General features: G+C 42.3%; 1 protein-coding gene across 8 annotated transcripts in view; it reads left to right on the top strand.

Moving 5' to 3' along the window:
* Positions 1 to 17,908, top strand: part of FOXN3 (forkhead box N3) — a 404,931-nt gene extending 387,023 nt beyond the window's left edge. For all 8 annotated transcript variants that reach the window (XM_060295176.1, XM_030883622.2, XM_060295172.1 and 5 more), the window contains one exon: positions 11,140 to 17,908. In XM_060295176.1, the coding sequence (XP_060151159.1) occupies positions 11,140 to 11,689 (550 nt within the window). In that variant the 3' untranslated portion in view covers positions 11,690 to 17,908. The remainder of the gene's footprint in view (positions 1 to 11,139) is intronic.
* The last annotated feature ends 1,851 nt before the right edge of the window (positions 17,909 to 19,759 follow it).

Here is a 19,759-nt window from a genome sequence, read left to right as displayed (position 1 = left end):
TAATATTCCACTCTGTGGCTATACCACAACTTTTTTTAAGACATTTGAATTGTTTATAGTTCTTTGCTGTTACAAGCAAAGCCGCTATGGAAATTCCTATACATGGCTCCAGTTTCATTTAAGATGCATGTCCAGGTGTGGGAATTGTTGGTTTGTAAGGTATGAACATGCTCAGCTTTACCAGATGATGACAAATTGTTTTCTAAAGTGCTTGTATCCATTTACACTCCTACCAGCAGAGTATGATGCTTCCCATTCCTCTTCATCTTCACAAACATTCGGAATTGTCATACTTTGCAATTTCAACCAATCTAGTGAATATGTGACAGTATCTCGTTGCATTTTAATTTCCATTTCCCTTCTTACTAAAGATATTGCACAGTTCTTCATATATTTAATTGGCTGCTTGAATGTGCTCTTTGATGGATTGCCTGCTCAACATTTTTATTCATTTTTCTATCAGGTTGTTTCTGTTTTTCTTATCTTTGTAGGAGTTCTTTGTATATTCTGGGTATTAATCCTTTATTGACTATATGTGTTACTAATAACTTTTCTAAGTTTGTGGATGGTCATTTCACGGTCCATAGTAATGTCTTTTGATGAATAGAAGCTCTTAATTTTCATGCTTAGTAATCATTTTGTAATGAAATCTAGTGTCTTTAAAAAGCCCCTGTTCCAAGATCGTATGGTCTTCTATAGTTTTTTTCTAAAAGATTTAAAAAGTTTTTCCTACTCATTTAAATCTATAATCCATGTGGAGTTAATTATTTGTATATTGATTTTTTCCAGCAACCTTGCTAAATAAAATAAACCGGCTTAGTAACTTTAATAATTTATCTGTAGATTCTTCTATGTATAAAATTATATCTTATATAAATAATGGTGTGGATTTTTCTAATTCTTATATCTTTTATTTTTCCTGTCCTATTGCAGTTAGGACCTCTGAGTAAAAGTAATGGTAATAGACATCTTTATATTGTGTCTTATTTTAAAGGGAGCTATGTTATTGAACAATTGATAGAATGTTATAGGTTGTTTTAGGAAATATACTTTATCATAACAAAAAAAATTCCTTCTATTTTTGGCTTGCTATGATACTTTATCATAAATGGTTGTTGAATTCCATCAACGAAATGTTTACATCATTTAAGATAACTATAAATTTTTTCTCTCATTGGTTTTTTTTGTTTTTTGGGGTTTTTTGCGGTACATGGGCCTGTCACTGCTGTGGCCTCTCCCGTTGCGGAGCACAGGTTCCAGATGCGCAGGCTCAGCGGCCATGGCTCACGGGCCCAGCCGCTCCGCGGCATGTGGGATCTTCCCAGACCGGGGCACGAACCTGTGTCCGCTGCCTCGGCAGGCGGACTCTCAACCACTGCGCCACCAGGGAAGTCGATCAACCCTCTCATTGTTTTTTACTTGGTGAATTACATTATAAATTCCCAATTTTGAGTAAAATCTGCATTTCTGATATGCTTATGATACATTATACTTTTTACATATTGCTAGTGTTGGTACGCTAACATCTTAGGTATGAATTTTGCATATTTGTCCATGTCCATGTTTCTCTAGTGCTATTTTTATCTAGTTTTCATGTCAGGATTACATTATTCTCATATAATGAATTAAAGAGTATTCGCTATTAGATTCTCTGAGATTAGGTAAGATTGGAATTATCTATTGCTTAATGTTTGATGGAACTTACTTGCAAAACACTGTGGAGCTGGTGTTTTCTTTGTGGGGTGATTTTTTTTTTTTTTTGCGGTACGCGCGCCTCTCACTGCCGTGGCCTCTCCCGTTGCGGAGCACAGGCTCCGGACGCGCAGGCTCAGCGGCCATGGCTCACGGGCCCAGCCGCTCCGCGGCATGTGGGATCTTCCCGGGCCGGGGCACGAACCCGTGTCCCCTGCATGGGCAGGCGGACTCTCAACCACTGCACCACCAGGGAAGACCCTGTGGGGTGATTTTTAACTATTGATTTAATTTCTTTAATGATTATAGTATAATTTATTTTTTATTTCTTTTAAAATTCATTTTGGTAACTGTAGGGATTTGTCCATTTCACCTGTTTTCAAATATGTTGGCATAAGGTTGTATCTATTCTCTATTTCATTGATTTCTGCTACTTTATAATTTCCTTTCTTTCTTTGAGCTTATTCTTTTTTGTTGTTTGGTCTGGATTGGATACTTTTATTTTAAACTTTTCTTCTTTTTATATAAAAGTTTAAGGTTATAATTTCCTTCAAACTACTGCTTAGTTGCATCTGTAAGTTTTGATATCTTTTATTTTTATTATTGTTACAGGTTCAAAGTATTTTCTAATTTCCATTTTGATTCCTTCTTTGACCCATACATGTTTTTAAAAGTGTGTCTTTAAATTTTCAAACCTAGGAGGAGATGGTTATTTCTTATTTTTGCTTTTAGTTACCTCTTCAACATTGATTATTAATTATAATACATTGTGGTCAGAGAATTGACCTGTAAGATACTGCTTTTTTGATATTTGTGGAGACTTGCTATGTGGTCTAGTAGTGTATATCAGTTTTTATAAATATTTTGTGTGTGCTTCAAAATAATATACCTTCTCCATTATGAGCACATGTTCTATGTATGTCCATTAGATCAAATCTACCTATTAACCATGTCTGTGTGTGTTTTGGGAGGGGGCTGGTGGAGGGAAGGAAGGAGGGAGGGAAGGAGATGTGGGTTTGATCATTTCTCCTTATAGCTCTTCCAATTTGGAGTGTATTTTGAAGCTATCTTATTGGAGGTCTCCATGTTTAGAACAGTTATATCTTCCTGGTGAATTGAACCTTTATGAATGTTTAATGACTCTCTTTATCTGTAATAATGATTTTTGCCTTAAAAATCTATCTTATCTGGTTTTAATGTAGCTACACCAGCATGGCACGATGTTTTTCCTCCTTTTACTTTTAACCTTTCTTAATCCTTATGTTTTGGGTTCATCTCTTATAAGCAGCATATGGCTTTTTAAAAAGTCTGTGTTAATGATCTTTACCTTTTAATGAAGATTTTTAGCCCATTTTAAATGACATATTTGGATTTATTTCTACCATCTTAGTTTGCATTTGTTTGTCCCCCCTTTTCCAGATTCCTTTCTAACATTGTTTTAAATTGATCATGATTCTTCCACTCCTCATTCCTTTTACCCCTCTTCTGATGGTTTAGAAATTATATATATTTTTCTCTTCTTTTAGTGTTGATCCTTGAACTTTTAACATGAATATTTTAAAATGTGTAGAGTTAATCAGTATCTTTAACCTCCTGATCGATACAAGGCCCCTGGAATGCTTTAACTTCTGTTCTCTTCACCTCCCAAATGATATGCTACATTTGTCGAGGACTTTAGTTCTATTTCAGTTTCTCGTTTGTTTTTTTTAAGTCAGTTGTTATTATAGTCAGCCCTCCGTATCCACAGATTCTGCATCCATAGATTCAATCAAAATATTCGGGGAAAAAAAAGAATTCCAGAAAGTTCCAAAAATGAAAATTTGTTTGCCCTGTGCACCAGCAACTATTTACATCGCATTTACATTGAATTAGGCATTATCAGTAATCTAGAGATGATTTACAGTATATGGGAGGATGTGCGTAGGTTATAAGCAAATACTATACCATTTTATATAAGGGACTTGAGTGTTTGCAGATTTGGGTACCTGTGGGGGTCCTGGAACCAAAACCCCACAGACACCAAGGGACGACTCTATTGTATTGTCTGGTCAATACCTGAATACATTTTCTTTGCTTATCATTTTTTTTCTTGCATCTGAGACCTTTCTTCTTGTTTTTATTTTTCATTTTTATTTTACAGTGGAGTATAGTAGATTTACAATGTTGTTAGTTTCAGGTGTACAGCAAGGTGATTCAGTTATACATACACATATATCTATTGTTTTTCAGATTCTTTCCCCATGTAGGTTATTACAGAGTACTGAGTAAAGTTCCCTATGCTATATAGCAGGTCCTTGTTGATTATCTATTTTATATATAGTAGTATGTGTATGTTAATCCCAGCCTCCTAATTTATCTCTCCCCTCCACCTTTCCTCTTTTGTAACCATAAGTTTGTTTTCTAAGTCAGACCTTTCTTTTTGGATCATTTTCTTTTTTTTCCTGAAAAATATTCTTAAGAAGGTCCTATAGATGAGTATCTGCTTTTAATTAAAGTCTTAAATTTTTGTCTGAAAACATATTTATTTTGCCTTCATTCTTAGACAATAGTATTGTAGTTTGACAGTTATTTTTTTTCTCTTTCACTTTGAGAATATTGTTCCACTTTCATCTGTGTCACTGGTTTTATCTTAATTGCTACTTCTCCTTAGGTAATGTGTTTCCTTTCTACTCCTTTTTTTTTTCTTTGTATTGTCTGTGATGACTATGATGTATCTAGATATGCATTTCTTTTTATTTATCCTCCATGGGATTTGTTGGCTTTCTGAATCTGAAGATTGGTAACTTCCATCAAAACTAGAAAATTCTCAGCCATTTTCTATTCTGGGATTGGATCTTCCCCATTTTTCCTTTCACCCTGGAACTCCAGTTAGATTTATATTGGATCTTCTTACTGTGTGCCGTATTACCCAATCTCTCTTCCATATTTTCAATCTCTTCATCTCTCTCTGCTGCATTTTCTGTCATATCTTTAGCTCCATCTTTCAATTCACCAATTTTTTTTTACTTTTTTTGTTTTACAACTCAATTACATTGAGTTTTTTAATTTCAGGGATTATATTTTTTCAGCTCTAGAAATTCTATTTGATGCATTCCAAAACCTGTCTGCTTGGTTTTAATAATCCAGTCTTTCTTTCTAATATTTGTCAATTCCTTCTTTTATTTTTTTATACATAGTTTACATTCTGTGCCTAATTATTGCAATATTTTCAGACTTTGCAGTTCAGATTCTATAGGATGTTTTTTCTGTTGTCTCTTTATGTTGGTGTATTTCTTTTGTGTTTAATGATTTTTTTTTTAATTGTGAACATATGTTCCTTAAAATCTTATCTGTGGGAATTCTTTGTGGCCTGGGTTTAAAGTATGTTCTTCCAAAAAGGGTTTGTATTTTCTTTTAGTAGGCACAATTGGGCACTTGAAACTAAATTTAGCTTAAGGTCTTTTGGTCCACACAGTAGAATTCTGGCCTCATACCCGCAAGACTTCAGGCTTGTGGTTAAAAATTCTCAAGGGAGGCTTTTCTTGTCTCCAGTTCCATCTGGAGCTGAGGTCAAGGCTGGCTTTTATCCCCATTGTCTGCCTGTGAGGGGCAGTTATTTTTCCCTAGGATCTCATTGAAGGCGTCATCATTCAAGGGTCCTAGCTTTTTATGTGGCATTTTTACATTTATACGTTCCTAGTGGCCTTTTTGGTGATTTTAGGTTATGAGCTTCTACTTGAATGTTTGATTAAACTTGATATACAGGAATCCTGATGGCCTCAATGTGGCTTGCTTTCTTCAAGAGAGCATTTGCTTTTAAAATTTCTGCTGGTAGCCTGGGGACCAATGCATCCAAGGCCACTTTAACCCCCTCAAGGGGCCACAGAAACCCGGGAGCTGCCAAAATCAATCCTCCTGCCGCTCCCTCCCCCTAAGATTGGGCTCTTGTCCCAGGGCTAGAGGAGGCATTTGCTTCATGAAAACCCTGCCTTTCTTGGTTGCCTACTGCTCACGTTTCAGATTCTGTCCCGTTTTTTTTTAGATTTTCGTCGGTGTGTGTGTGAAGTCCTTTTGGTACATGTGCATTTATGTAGAGCTTTAAGAGTACCCTTATTTTCCAGGGAACCCAACAATGACTCAGAAATATGTTGCTGCCCTTTATCCAGTATCTTTTGTATGATAGTTGGAAGAATGCCTTCTAAATATCTCCTCTGCCAACTGGCTGGAAATGGAAGCTTCAGGTCATCTCTTGTCCTCTGTGTCTTTCTACCTACCGTCGGTTTTGGACAGAAGCGCCGCACTTCGAGTGCTGCTTCTATAATCCCATTAATTGCACCTTCTTTTCACAGTTGGCAAAAGACCAGTATTCTCAAGTAAATCCCTAAGGAGGACAACTTCACCCTCAATGCTAGCTAGGTTTAAAACCACCAGCTCCAGAGAGAGAACCCTAGTACACAAGTGAAAGGTGGAGACAACACTGATGAGATCAATACTGATGATACGATAATGGAACAAATCATGAACCCGTAAAAAAAACCAGCAAAATGGCCATGTCTGATCAGAAGCTATACCTTAACTTGTTAGTTGCAAGCGTTGCTCATTGTCGGCCTGAACTAATGTGATTTCTCACCTTTTATGTTCAGTATTTCCTGCCCACCCACCCCCACCCCCCCCCCGGCCAATTTGACAAGAGAATGAATACCAGGTTTTTATTTGAGATGAATAACATGCGGTTCTGTGTCATCCTAGTAGAATCAGGTGGCTTTAATTTATGCTCACATGAGTGTTGTGAGTACTGTTACATAGAAACTCAGCTGAAACTGAAAAATGGCAGGCATTTCAGATGTATCGAGTGTTCATTTTAATGAATGATTTTTAAGGAGGTGGTTAGAAATCCCCCTTCCAACATGTCCAGGTTGCCCGGTTTCTTCTTTTAAAGTAATTGGTTCCCCGGAACGACAGCCCCTGCAGCAGGAGGTCTCTGACACCAAGTCAGTGCAGCCAGCATGTCCCACCATGAACAACATTGCATCGAGTGATTAATAATTGAAGGAGCTTGTCTCTTCCTGCTGAGCTTGTGTGTAATTTATGGATCAGGAGCCCATGCTAAAATCTCAGGGAAAGCTAATTGTATCAATATCGAGTGTGAGAGAGATGTATTTATATTGTAATTCTGACTCCGCGTGAAGTTACGTCTGTGTACCTGTTTTCACCCAGAAATATTGTCAAATGGTAAGTTGTTTCCTGTCTTCATCACAGTAAGCTTGCTTCCTGGGGGGGACGGAGACATTTCAGTTTCCTGCCTGAGCCGTCTTTGAGATCTAGCAGGGCCACCTCAGATGAGTCACGGGGCTCCCTGAGTTTATTCTCTTTGTCTGTCTGTGAAGTGGTTGTGTGGGGCCGGCGCTGCAAGGTGTGGGTTGTGGAATCCCTGTTGACGTGCAGTGTTTCCAGGAGGAACCAGAGACCCTGCACTGCACAGCCTTGAATTCATGAGCTAGGGAAGTGATTTGCTTCTCTCTTATCCTTCACTTCTATGATGCCTTTAAGAAGAAGGTCTCAGTGTGATTCTGGTGTGTCTTGAGTGCTTCTCTCATGCTTGCTTATATCCTTGTGGGTTTTTTTTTTTAAGTATAGTTGATTCACAATGTTGTGTTAATTACCGCTGTACAGCAACGTGATTCGGTTATACTCATATACACATATTTTTAAATATTCTTTTCCATTATGGTTTATGCTTGCTTATATCCTTGAAAGAGAGAGAAAAAGAAGCTCTCAGGCTCAGAACGTTCCCTCTTATGACAGCAAGGCACTGAAATGTACCGTTGCTTTCATTCTGGTGTATTTCTCCCACTCCTCTACCCTGCACCCCAAACGTTTTACTTAAAAATATGCTTCACCTGTGGAAAAAAAAGAAAGAGAAGCACAATGAACACCATATATACCTTTCACCCAGATTCACTAAGAATTAGATTTTTGCAACACTTGCCTTTTTCTTACTCTTTTGCTCCCGGAATTCTCTCCCTCTCCTCTCCCGCTCCGTCTCCCTCTTCATACGTGCTCAGAGATGTATCAAATTCTGCTTAACTGTGGTAGTGAAGTGAATCATAAGGCCCATGTTGTTAAAAAAAAAAATAAGGATTCAGAACTGAATTGATTTTCTAAAAGCCAACCATAGCCCAGTCAACTCATCCAAGTATAGCTGGGTTCATTCAGAACCCTCTTAGGTTAGTTCAGTAGACTGATTATTTGGGGATTTCACAAGAGTTAACCGGCAACAGCAGCAATCCTGAGAACCATTGTACGGGACTTTCATTTTCATTCACTTTAATACCTCTTCATAGCTACCTGTACAATTTATGACATTTACCCAGTTTCATGTTTGGTAACACCTCACAGGAATCTTTCCCTGGCCACTTTTGTGCATCCAAAACACAGCCAAAAAACAGGAAGTCTGCAGAAAACGTATCGCAGAGACCATACCCCAAAGCACAGGGGCTGTCTGTACAGGCAAGCCCGTGAGGAACTTCTGTCTCCGAGCCTCTTCCCTCTTACTTTATGCTGCATTCCCATCAGCCTGCTGACCTGGCCTAGAAGGAAAATGGGACTGCTTGGGGCAGCAGAGAGAGCTCTGGGCAGGCAGACAGCAAGAGAGGGGACGGTGTCAGAATTCTCAGGCACCCCTAAGAGCCGTCTTCTGTGCTTGGAACTTTTCATTTTATCGTCACATAGCCCCGTAAGGCAGATGAGGGGCCTGTAGAAGGTCTCACTAATAAACAGTGTTGGGATGTGAACCCCAAAGTCTGTCTGTCTTGAAAGGCAGGCTGTTTCTATAAGGACTTTGGGGAGGGGGTGTCGGTCTGGGATCACAGAGTGCAAGGCAGCTGCTGGGATCCTTCCGGAGCCTGCTAGGACTTTATCATACAGATGCACACATTGTCATCGTCACGGTTTATCGTGATGATCGTAAGGCATCTGGCAAGGATGGAATTTTGATAACAGCCCTCATGAATTTTGCTGGTGCACATTATGGGGGCGGGGGGTTCCTCACCACCAGCTTAAATTTTTTTTTTTTGGTCAGATAATCTAAAATTGAACATTGGGCTCTTTATTTTTTTTAATTTATTTTTTAATTTTTCATCTTTATTGGAGTATAATTGCTTTACAATGGTGTGTTAGTTTCTGCTTTATAACAAAGTGAATCAGTTATACATATACATATGTTCCCATATCTCCTCCCTCTTGGGTCTCCCTCCCTCCCACCCTCCCTATCCCACCCCTCTAGGTGGTCACAAAGCACCCAGCTGATCATCCTGTGCTATGCGGCTGCTTCCCACTAGCTATCTGCCTTACGTTTGGTAGTGTATATATGTCCATGCCTCTCTCTCGCTTTGTCACAGCTTACCCTTCCCCCTCCCCGTATCCTCAAGTTCCACCAGCTTAAATTTAACGGAGCACCAGCAGGAAGGAGATGCCTGCTACACCGTTTACACCAAGGACTCTCCTCGCCTCTTCCTTTCTCTTTGGCCTGCAACAGGATCTCCCTGAGCCTCGAGGCCCACAGGGGTGGCAGGAGAGAAAGGGAAGGGGCTCCAGACTGACTCTCATTGGAGGGCCCACCCCACAGCCTTTCTGCCGGGGCCGCTTCCTCAGGGAGTGTCTGGGAAGACGTGCTGGTGGAGACCCACAGCCATCTCCCCAGACTTCCTACTCTCTGCCAAAGAATCCCATCTGCTCCGACACTTGCTCGGTGTATCTGTTGTGGGTCCACTCCGTGCCTGGCACAGTGCTAGCCCCTGAGGACAGGGCCTAGCACCACTGGGCCCTGCCTTGTGGTGCTAACTCTTTAACGGGAACCACCGACACTGGACATCACCACACGATCATAGTTATGGTGGGAAGTGCTGTCTATGGAGGGAACGTAGGGTGCTTACAGTTGGGGCTGTGTAGGAAGGAAAAGTGTGCCCATCTTCCCAAGATCTAGAAATATATTACCCGTGGATGAGTCTACGGGAAATGGGGCCAACATGGTACAGTGGAACATCCTCCTCCCTGCCCAAAACCTCCGGCCCTCCCATCCAAGGCCAGGGAGGCCATGTCTTCCACAAACCTCCTTGTGCCCTCCCTCTGCCCCCTCCAGCTGTAAGTAACCCTCCCCACCTGTGTGTCTTCATCTCTGATCACTGCCTCTTATGAACACCTTCTGTGTGCCAGGCACCATCAGAACCACAGCTGCCGTGCAGACAGGATTGGTGCTCATTCCACAGAGTGTATGGCCGAACCAGGAATAAGCATCACCGTCCTTGCCGCTATGCCAGGCGCTGGTCCAGGTGCCGGCAGGCGTTCGCCCACATCCTCAGCCCAACAACCCCGTGAAGCAGGGGGCAGGTACTATACCCACTTTGCCAGTAAGGAAGCACAAGGGAGGTCCGTTCACTGCTCAGACATGTGGACACAATAACATGATCAGAGGTGTGATGGGTGCTGTCGGGTCCCGATGGGAATATATAGCAGGTGACCTAGTTGTAGGGAAATCAGAAAAGAGTGAGAGTCGGTCTGATGATGTTACGAAGAGCTCAAGCTTAAGACTTTGGTTCTCATCCCAGCTCTGCTACTCATTAGCTGTGTGGCTTTAAGTAAATTACCAGACATCTCCAGACCTCACTTCCAGCATCCGTAAAATAAGGATGCTAATATAACCACTTTATAGAGTTAAACGCAATCATCTGTGCAGACGCAGCAGGGCGCCTGGCAGGTGGTGAGTTTAGTAGATGGTAGCTTATTGCTGTCTCGTCTGTGATCTAACCATGACTTGCTTCTCTGTTCATCTGTGCACATTTTTGTGACAGTCTGGATTTGATTCCACCTCGGATGCCTCCCCCCGGCACCCTCCCTAAGGCCGTGCATTTCTATTAGGTGTGCAGTGAATATCTGTGGAATGAATGAATGAGGGAAGGGACGCAGGAGTGAGTAGCTGTCACCACATGGCAGGTGTCTCTTTTTCCTGAACATCAGATTTAGTCCTCCAACAAAAGGCTCCTACCAGAGCCGCTTTAGAACAGAGCGGGCTTTTTTCTCTGAAGTACCCAGCCAGCATCGCCCGGTGGTGTCTCCTCCGCGGTGTTGATGGGTATGTGAAACCAGGCACAGCTTGATTTTTATGGTTTAATAGAAGCGATGGCGCTTCCACCGCTGTCACTTCAAAAGAGTGTTGTTTTGATGTCTCAGCTGCACAACTTGAGTGAAAATGTCAGTGATAGGAGATAAGCAGGGAAGACGGAGGTGTCAGGATTTAGGACCCTGTCTTCAAAGCGGACCCACCTGTTGGGGCATCGCCGGATTGGATGTCAAAGCGTCTGCTGTGGCAACTCAGTGGGCTGCTGGGTGTCTCGTCACAGGGGTTTAATCCGTGTCCTCTCTTGTCTCCCGTTCCCCGCCCCTCTCCCCGCCGCTGTCCCCGCCCCGCAGGAATGGCCTCACCAGCTGCCGGATGCGGACTGAGAGCGAGCCTTCGTGTGGCTCCCCGGTGGTCAGTGGAGACCCCAAGGAGGATCACAACTACAGCAGTGCCAAGTCCTCCAACGCCAGGAGCACCTCGCCCGCCAGCGACTCCGTCTCCTCCTCCTCGGCCGACGACCACTACGAGTTTGCCACCAAGGGGAGCCAGGAGGGCAGCGAGGGCAGCGAGGGCAGCTTCCAGAGCCACGAGAGCCACAGCGAGACGGAGGAGGATGACAGGAAACGCAGCCCGAAGGAGGCCAAGGATGCTCTGGGGGACAGCGGCTACGCGTCCCAGCACAAGAAGCGCCAGCACCTCGCCAAGGCAAGGAAGGTCCCCAGCGACACGCTGCCCCTCAAAAAGAGACGCACGGAAAAGCCCCCCGAGAGCGATGACGAGGAGATGAAAGAGGCGGCGGGGTCACTCCTGCACTTGGCGGGGATTCGGTCCTGTTTGAATAACATCACCAATCGGACGGCAAAGGGGCAGAAAGAACAAAAGGAAACCACAAAAAATTAAAAACAAGTCACTGATTTGTTTTGAACTTACGGCCATTTGGTTTCAGCATGTCAGGAGATTTCTAATGATTTGTGGCAATATCAGCAATTTATTATTATTTTTTCTTTTTTCTTTTTTTTTTTTTTTTGGTTTGGTTTTCTTTCTTTCTTTCTTTCTTTTTTTTTAATTTGCCCCCCTCCTTTGTTTTGGACCCTTAAGAATTTTATGTTTAAAGGAGATTGAAGCCATAGAACTCATATTGACACTCAGCTGTTTTACAAAAGCTTTTCATTATCTGAAGACAAAACCGAAAAAGCCAAAATTACCATTGCTTCCTCCAGCTTGTCAGAAACCCGTGGCTGAATCCACAGGGATGGCAACAATAATGCCACGGGGATACACATCTGGCACTTAGAAGGCACGTGTGCAGAGTAACCATCCATCAGGCCCAACCTTTAGGTTTAAAAGGTCAGGATGTGCACCCAGTTGGGTTCGCTGAGTGAATGCACATAAGGCAACTGAGGAGAAGGAAGGAGCAGACCCAAGCTTGTGGCGCTGGGCATCAAATTGTGCCAGAAAACCCTTGGCATTGCCCCAAGCGTGCGATGCAGGGGTGGGTAGGCGGTCACCAGTCCTCTGTGCTTCTTAACCGTGAAGCCTAGTAGCATCTTCCGGGGTGGACACTGGACCATTCATGTTCAACAGGTGTCAGTGACTCATGAGAAGAAACTGGGTCAGTTTTTAGTGATGTTGCTAATCACTGAATTCTGTTCTACATTAAATGAAGAGAAGGTTCCACAAGCCATAAGCCTGAAGGTTGGTCCTGCACACACGCGTGTGCACACACAGACACACCACACACACACACACACACACGAGAGAAAAAGAAAAAAACTGATGCAAAAAACAAGCTATGTCTTCTTAACTGCCCAAGTGAAAATCAAGTTCCAAAAAATTACAGTAGCTGTTAACAAAGGAAATCATGGTACAAATCTTTTTCTGTCTGTCAAAACCATTTGATCCAAGTGAAAGCAAAACAAAACAAAAAGCTACAGAACCTGCCATTAGTATTGTGGTGTATTTTTAAAAGATGAAAGGCACATTGATGGACAACTAAAGTAAAACATGGCAAAAAAGAAAGGAAAACAAATTCCTATACTGCCCTCAAAATGGAGTTTGCAATTAATGTCAGTCAAGGTTCATCTTTGCGAAAATCAATGATTTCCACATTCAGCCAGTGTAGCCAGCAGAAATTTCTGATCCACAATGCATGGAATTCCTTTGAAAAAAGAAAAAAAAAAGAAAAAAAAATCACAAAAACACAAACTTTTTTTATTCAAAAATAAAGTTCTTGTAAGGTAAACAATGTATTTAGCATGAAGCATGAATTATTTTCATATAAATATAGAAAATAGAGAAAAGGCTATGCCTCTAATTTTTAAGCCCTTAGGCTTAGAGGTTCTTTTGGTTTTCTTCTTTTTTTCCTTTTATTTTCCTTTCCTTTAATTTTTTTCGTTGTTTTTTTTCCCCCCTTTTTTCCAATTATTTTGTTTTTGTTTTTTGAAGCAGGTGTTTAAGGTTTAACCTTCTTCAGGGACAAATTCTGACTGTTGGGGAGCTTACTCTGCAATACAAAATCTCTTCATGTTCTGGTAGGGCCTGGATGGTGGAGCTCTGCACTGCCTTGTCTGCACTTCAGCCCCGACCCCCTCTGATTCTCTGTTGAAAAGTGTGTCCTTTCTCTTTGTCTGTACATGTTTACCATGACGCAATAATTTGAGGGCAAACTTAGTAGTGAGTGTGTATGATAGAATCAAGAGAATTATGGGACGCTGACTTGAGAAAACCATGACCATGATTTGGTTTCGAGGAAAAAGGCAGTGAATAATTATGCAAATTCACCAGGAGAAGGGGAAACACACTAATGGGCCTTATTGGATGAGGGTGTGAGTTAGGGTACACGTGAAGGAGGAAGTGACACGGGTGTTGGAAGGACCAGCCCCAGATGTTTTCCCGTGACGCCATCTCATGGTGGGAAGGAGGGGCTGGCCGTCTCTACCACCTGGGCACACGAGCCAACCTGGAATGAAGCCCACCTAGATTGTGAGCGCTGAATCTAGACAACCAGATGATGCCACGCAGACCAGAAACTCCTGTTATCTTTGCCTAAAAGAAATGATCTGGGGAGATCCAGAGAACCCTCTAAAAGAATTTGATCTTCCACCCACATGGAAGGGAATTTTAAAACATAAACAAAAATGCCCACTCCCATGGCTCAAGATATGATGGTGAGGGAGAGGGAGGGAACTGGGGTGATCTTGATTTTTAAGATAGGACAGGGTGGGCCATTGTGGAGCCCATCTGCCAGCATCAGGCACTGTCAGAAGCTCCATCAGCCAGGACGGTGAAAATTAACTGGTGCATTGTATTCCTCTGGGTTGCTGCTGAGAGAACCTGAGGGGAAAAAAAAAAAGATCTACGCCCCTACACAGGTCAGATTCATTACCTGAACCTGAAAACTTCCAGCATACTTGTTCAGGGTGTAGATGGGAATAAGGATGTCTTTTTGAAGTGCTCTGTTCCCTCTGTCTCCCCAAACATCTGACACCCCAAAAGCCATCCACAGCTGTGGAACCTGGGTGACACTTTCTCTGTTGTCAGCTGACTGAGCCCACCTCAGTCCCCCACCCTCACCCCACCCCCAAGGTCAAATTCAGACTTCCCTTCTGAAAGACAGAGGTAAACATCCAGGACTGTTTCTGGCAGGGGATTTCTTCCAATTCAAACCCCACCGTGGGCTGTCTCCCCTCATTTCCTTTTTCTAAAGGAGCAAAGGCCTCTTTTAGAAAATAATAAAATGCAATGTGTGTGATTTACTTTTCTGATCTCTTTGAGAAATAGATAAGTATCTTATAAAAGTGTGTTCTTAACTCCAGAACCACTCTTTTTGCATAAATACCTCATCGGGCAGCTTTCTAAGTGTTATTTTTCCCGAGTCTCCCTCAGTCCCTCCGTAGGAGCCGCTGGGAGACCTGGGGGAAACTTTAGTGAGGGTACTTTCTTCTATTTTTCTTCTGTTTTTGGAGGCATACACATTATGCATAACCAAAACAATGGCTCAATTGTGTTTAACTTTGTATTTTGATTGTTGAGAAAAAAAAAAAAAGTATCGATGTGTATGTGGCCGTTTGTAGTGAATTCATTGCAGAATGAGGTTGTCCATGTCCTTGCCAAGCCAAGGGGCAGGAGGCACCCTCTCTCACCCCCTCCTCCAAGAGCAGTAGAGAATTTAAGCACAAGCCTATTTGTGAAAGAATATTTTGCTCAAGTGTAATCACTTTAGTCTTGGAATTTCTTCCCAAACGTCAGGTGTTCTTTTAGCTTCCAAACTAGCCTATGTACTCATTAGTCTGACAAAAATTGCCTGAGCACCGTTCAAGGGGTGTGGTGTTTTTGCTTTCATTTCTCCTGCTGGGAGAAGTGGCGTTTCATGTGTCATTCCAGTATCTCACATACTCACGTGGGGCAGGGGGGAGGGGAAAATGGGGAACTATAGCAATATTTGAAGATGCTTTTGGAAAACAAACGTGAACACATCCGTCGGCACCATGACATCTACAGTTACTTGCTGTTGGTCCTCGGACACATTTAAGAGAAGGAGATTGTAAGCTCTTTTTTCTTAAATGATATACACGTAGACAGTTATTTTTATGCTTCTACAGTTGTCTTTTATCTTCACCTAGTATTATGTGGAAAAAGTTTGCATCATAGATTTTTCCCAGCCTTATGATATACCCTAAGCTCCTACTTCCCTTCCCCCTCTCTAAGCAGTATATATACGTTCCAGAGTTCTTTGGTAAAACTGTCTATCTGAAACTAAAATGAACCCAACCCACATCGAGATGGTGGTGTGAGAAAACCCTGGCCAAGACAACTGTAGCAGGTTTTAGTCTTGGGGCTGAGTTTTTAGAAGGGATGTGTGGGAGGCTTTTCCTAAGAGCTGATTTTCAGCATGTCTAGCCCTTGCTAGGCATAGCTGTGAATACCACGGGGCCACTGGAGAAGGCCATCGCACTGAATGTTGGTCTCACCCGGCACGGCTTCAGGCTGTGGGCTCTGTAGAGTGAAAACCGTCCGGATGGCTTTTGCGCCCAACTCAGTCCTGGGACGCGGCAGGACTGCTCGGCACCAAGCGCTACCAGTTCCTCCTTTCAGTGACCGCCACTCCACGTGTGTGGGCCCTTGGCCTCTGTCATCAAAGGGCTCTCGGAGAAGGAATCAGAGTTATGTACAAGTGACCTACATGGGAGGGTTTTCCATATGGGATTGGATTCAACTCAATGTGACTTCTCTTTCCCTTTTAAACTTGATTCAGGTTGGGACTCGTTTCTTTCTGGTGGATCACAGCTGCCCAGATGTTGCCTTTTTCTTTTTTATGTTTCTGTAGAGGAGTACTTTTCTTTCATCTTCAGGATTTTTTTTTTTTTTTTTTTTTTTGCCACCAAAAGAACACATTTGAACTCCGTGTCCCCTCTTGATTGTGACTTAACCAGTGTTGACAGTTAAATCCTTTGTGTCGTAGGTCCCAGCTCGAATACTATATCAAACACTGTTATGCACATAATGCAGCACTGTGATCTAATTTAAATAATACTTTTTTATTATTTATACTACTATATATAATATACATCAACACTTTTGCTATATAACCTAAGTGATAACCCTCTTTTTAGTTACCTGCCAAAACTCCGGGACTTTGGTTTATATTGCAGTTAACACAGTTACAAAGTTGTAATGGTGTCTTTTTTTTTCTTTTCTTTGTAACGGAATGTGTAAATCAAAGTATATACGTTGTGTGGTGTTCCCCCTTCTGGAATCCCATGAGGATTTACACATGGCATTCAGTGTTCTGTATAGTCCCGCCTGCCTTTGTGAATTCATCTGTCAACCCCTCTTCCTTTGAGAGAGAGCCGGTGATGGTGGTCAACTCCTGTTCTCTCTCTCTCTCCCCTACTGGTTAGTCTTGAATTAAGCACAGACTCATCAGCTCCGTTGCTTTATCATGAATATAGCGTGTGACCTTGCAATTCTTCCACAGTTCAGCAAACAAGTGCTAGCTTCACTGACCAAAAATTAAGGAAGGAAAATCCGATTTTTAAAACGATCCATCTTTTAACAGCCGAAACCAATGTGTCTATGGTGCTGCATTTTGCTGTCTGTCCTACTTTTGAAATCAGACGTGGGTGAAAGATCACTTCTGACTTACTGTGATCATGCTCACAAGTACCCTTCCTGTTCGTTTTGTTAGTGTTGAAATCAAGACTATTTATTTGGAATAGATGCAACAGTGTTGTCCACTGTATTTCATTTGCAAAAGTTGAGAATAGCCTTCCCTACTTTTTGCAAAGAGTTAATATTCCATATTGGATTCTCAAAGACTTCGATATGGTGAATCTATCAAACCTAGAAATTGTCTTTCATCCTTTCATGACTGTGGCCTGAGTTCCCAACCCCTCCCTTTTTTTTAGATGAAACCCTTAGCACAATTTCAGTTATTTAAACACTCAGCATTTCTTGAGTATGTATGTTGAGACATCGACGCTCACAGCTGATTCAGTAACCAGTTTCCTGCTGTCATTCACACTCACTACTTATACTGCCATGGTAACAATGTGGAAGAGACAAGTATCCGTGTATGTCTGGGAAGCATTATACACTTGTACATTTTTTTTATACTCTGATTCTGTAACATTTCTGAATTCTGCTTTTGTTTTACAGAAAAATAAATAAATAACAGTGATAAAGCAATCAGAAGACAAGAGGTTTACTCTCAATACTTAGGGTCATGTGACCTCTGGCCAATAGACCTCAATGGCCAAATTCATTTACTAGAGTAATAAGGTTTCAAAAGCCAATTTTTTTCGGTATTTTTTTCTGTATGAAACTGCCAATATCATGACTAGAAAGGGAGAACCATAGAGGAGACAGTGACGTTCAGTTGCGTTTGTGTTACCTAGAGGAGCGGTGTGGAAGCAGGCACAGTCCGCCGAAGTTTAGGGACCTGATGGTGTTGCTTTGGAGGCATTCATACTTGCATTTCGCATTCTTCGTATGTAATCATATTGCCAAAGACAAACTATTTCATCATTTATTGTAAATAACACTTTTCCCCAGACCTACCATAAAGTTTCTGTGATGTATTGTCTTCCAGTTGCAATAAAAATTACTGAGTTGCATCAATTGAAGAAAAATGCCACGTAGTATTGTGTGCACTGCGTCTCCACGTGCAAATGCTGAGCAGTAAAATCATTTCTATTTCTTACCTGCACTAGGGTATGTGTTCTGTTTTTTACGGTCTGGTGTTAGAGTCTCCACTGTACTTATCTGTGCCTATCCTCACGCATGCTTGTTTTTCAGTAGAAAATCACACATCTTTTGCAAATACACAGATTCACAGCCTAAGGGTGGGCTCACCTGTGGAACCCCGGAGAATTCCAGCTCTGACCTGAAGAATTGTTGGACAGCAGGCCTCCTGCCACGAACCTTAGAGCTTGTGGTTAAGAAAGAGTGTGCCTTTCATTTGGAAATTGTCAAACGATATATTAAAATTATACAATGGGGCTGGAGCCTGCCAGCCTATCCCAGGTCCCGAGGGCTTCTTAGGATAACTTTCCTAACCCTGAGACTCTGACCTTCCAGGATTTAATCCATCACCACTCAAGGGCCACACACACGCCCTAAGAGGCACGAAGGAGCTGGTTGGGAGAGGAGTGGTTGGGACAAGTAATAGGTCCCAGGGCACCAGTCACCGTGCTGGAGGAGTAGAAAGGATGTTCTTTCGGAGTTCTGGTTCCTTTTGTGATGGTTGTTCTAGTGTACTATGTCCATCTGTAGATCTCACAGTGGCAGCAGCAGCCCTCGTAGATCTGGTCTCCACCGATACCCTTCTGCTGGACCCTCATACTCACGGGTGTCTTCTAGGTGCCCAGGCTGTACCTCCTGCGGTCAAGGTGTTACTGCAAAATCACTTCTAGTGGGCCTGCTGGAATGGATTCCCAGCAAGGCTTCTCAGAGTGGTCGCTCCAGGATCCAGTATGTTTGCCAGGGTTGCAGCCATGTCCATTTGCACTGTTGGAATCACCTTCAAAGCTGTGGTGCTCCCTCCTGGTTGACAGATCTTCAGTATTTCAGGGGAATTGATTGGGAGGAATAGCAGAAAGTCATTTGGGTCAAATCTGATGAATCGGGTAGTTGACCAAGTTGGGTATGACAATACCAAACATAAAGTGTGGCCACCCACCATAAAAAGCCCATATCAAACATTTCGTAAGTGATTCTCAAGGTGTCTGAAGACAAGACAGCCAGTTAGATTATCAGAATATCTGAGGGAACTCTGTCAAGATGATAACACCTCCAAAATTCTGATCTGACCTCCGGGGGACATTGACCATTCCACAGAAGAGAGGGAAAAAAATCTGGTAGTTGTTCGTAACCTGCAGTGAAGACCGTTTTTTAAAAGACTCAAATATAAGTTCAGAGTATTGTCGGGCGACTGATTTGAAAGGACAGCACTCGCATGTCTCTGAGCTGCTTCTACGTGTGTTCAAGCAGTTTTACTTCCTTCCCTTGTATTCACGTGCCTCTCCGTCTGTGTCCTCTGCGCTCATCAAAATGGGGCCACAGCCTCCCTCTTCAACTCACTCTCCAGTTCCTCCAAAAGAAGTAAACAAAGGAATGACCAGTGTCTTCATTTTATTAAAAGCAGCCTGGTATAAATGCAAAGAAAGAGGAAATCAAAAGTACTAATAAAACACACTCCTCAGTGACTTGTATTCCGCGTTTGCGATCTGTGCTGTGCATTTCGCTGCGGAACTGTATGTCTAACGTTTTGTGTTTCCTTTGAGCAAAACTACAAGATTCTGGACTCTGCCTTGAGGATGTAATTATGCGCTGGATAGATGCCTCATTTGCATATTTAAGTAAAACGCAAGCTCTCCTCTAATGTTTAGGTAATCTAGATGTGGGCTCTCTCTGCTACTTAAAAATTCTTCCTGGACAATTGAAAATGGAATATTTTCTGAAAAGATCAGA

This window comes from Globicephala melas, chromosome 2 (assembly GCF_963455315.2).
Source record: "Globicephala melas chromosome 2, mGloMel1.2, whole genome shotgun sequence".
Lineage (NCBI taxonomy): Eukaryota > Metazoa > Chordata > Mammalia > Artiodactyla > Delphinidae > Globicephala > Globicephala melas.
This window is presented reverse-complemented; position numbering and strand designations above follow the sequence as displayed.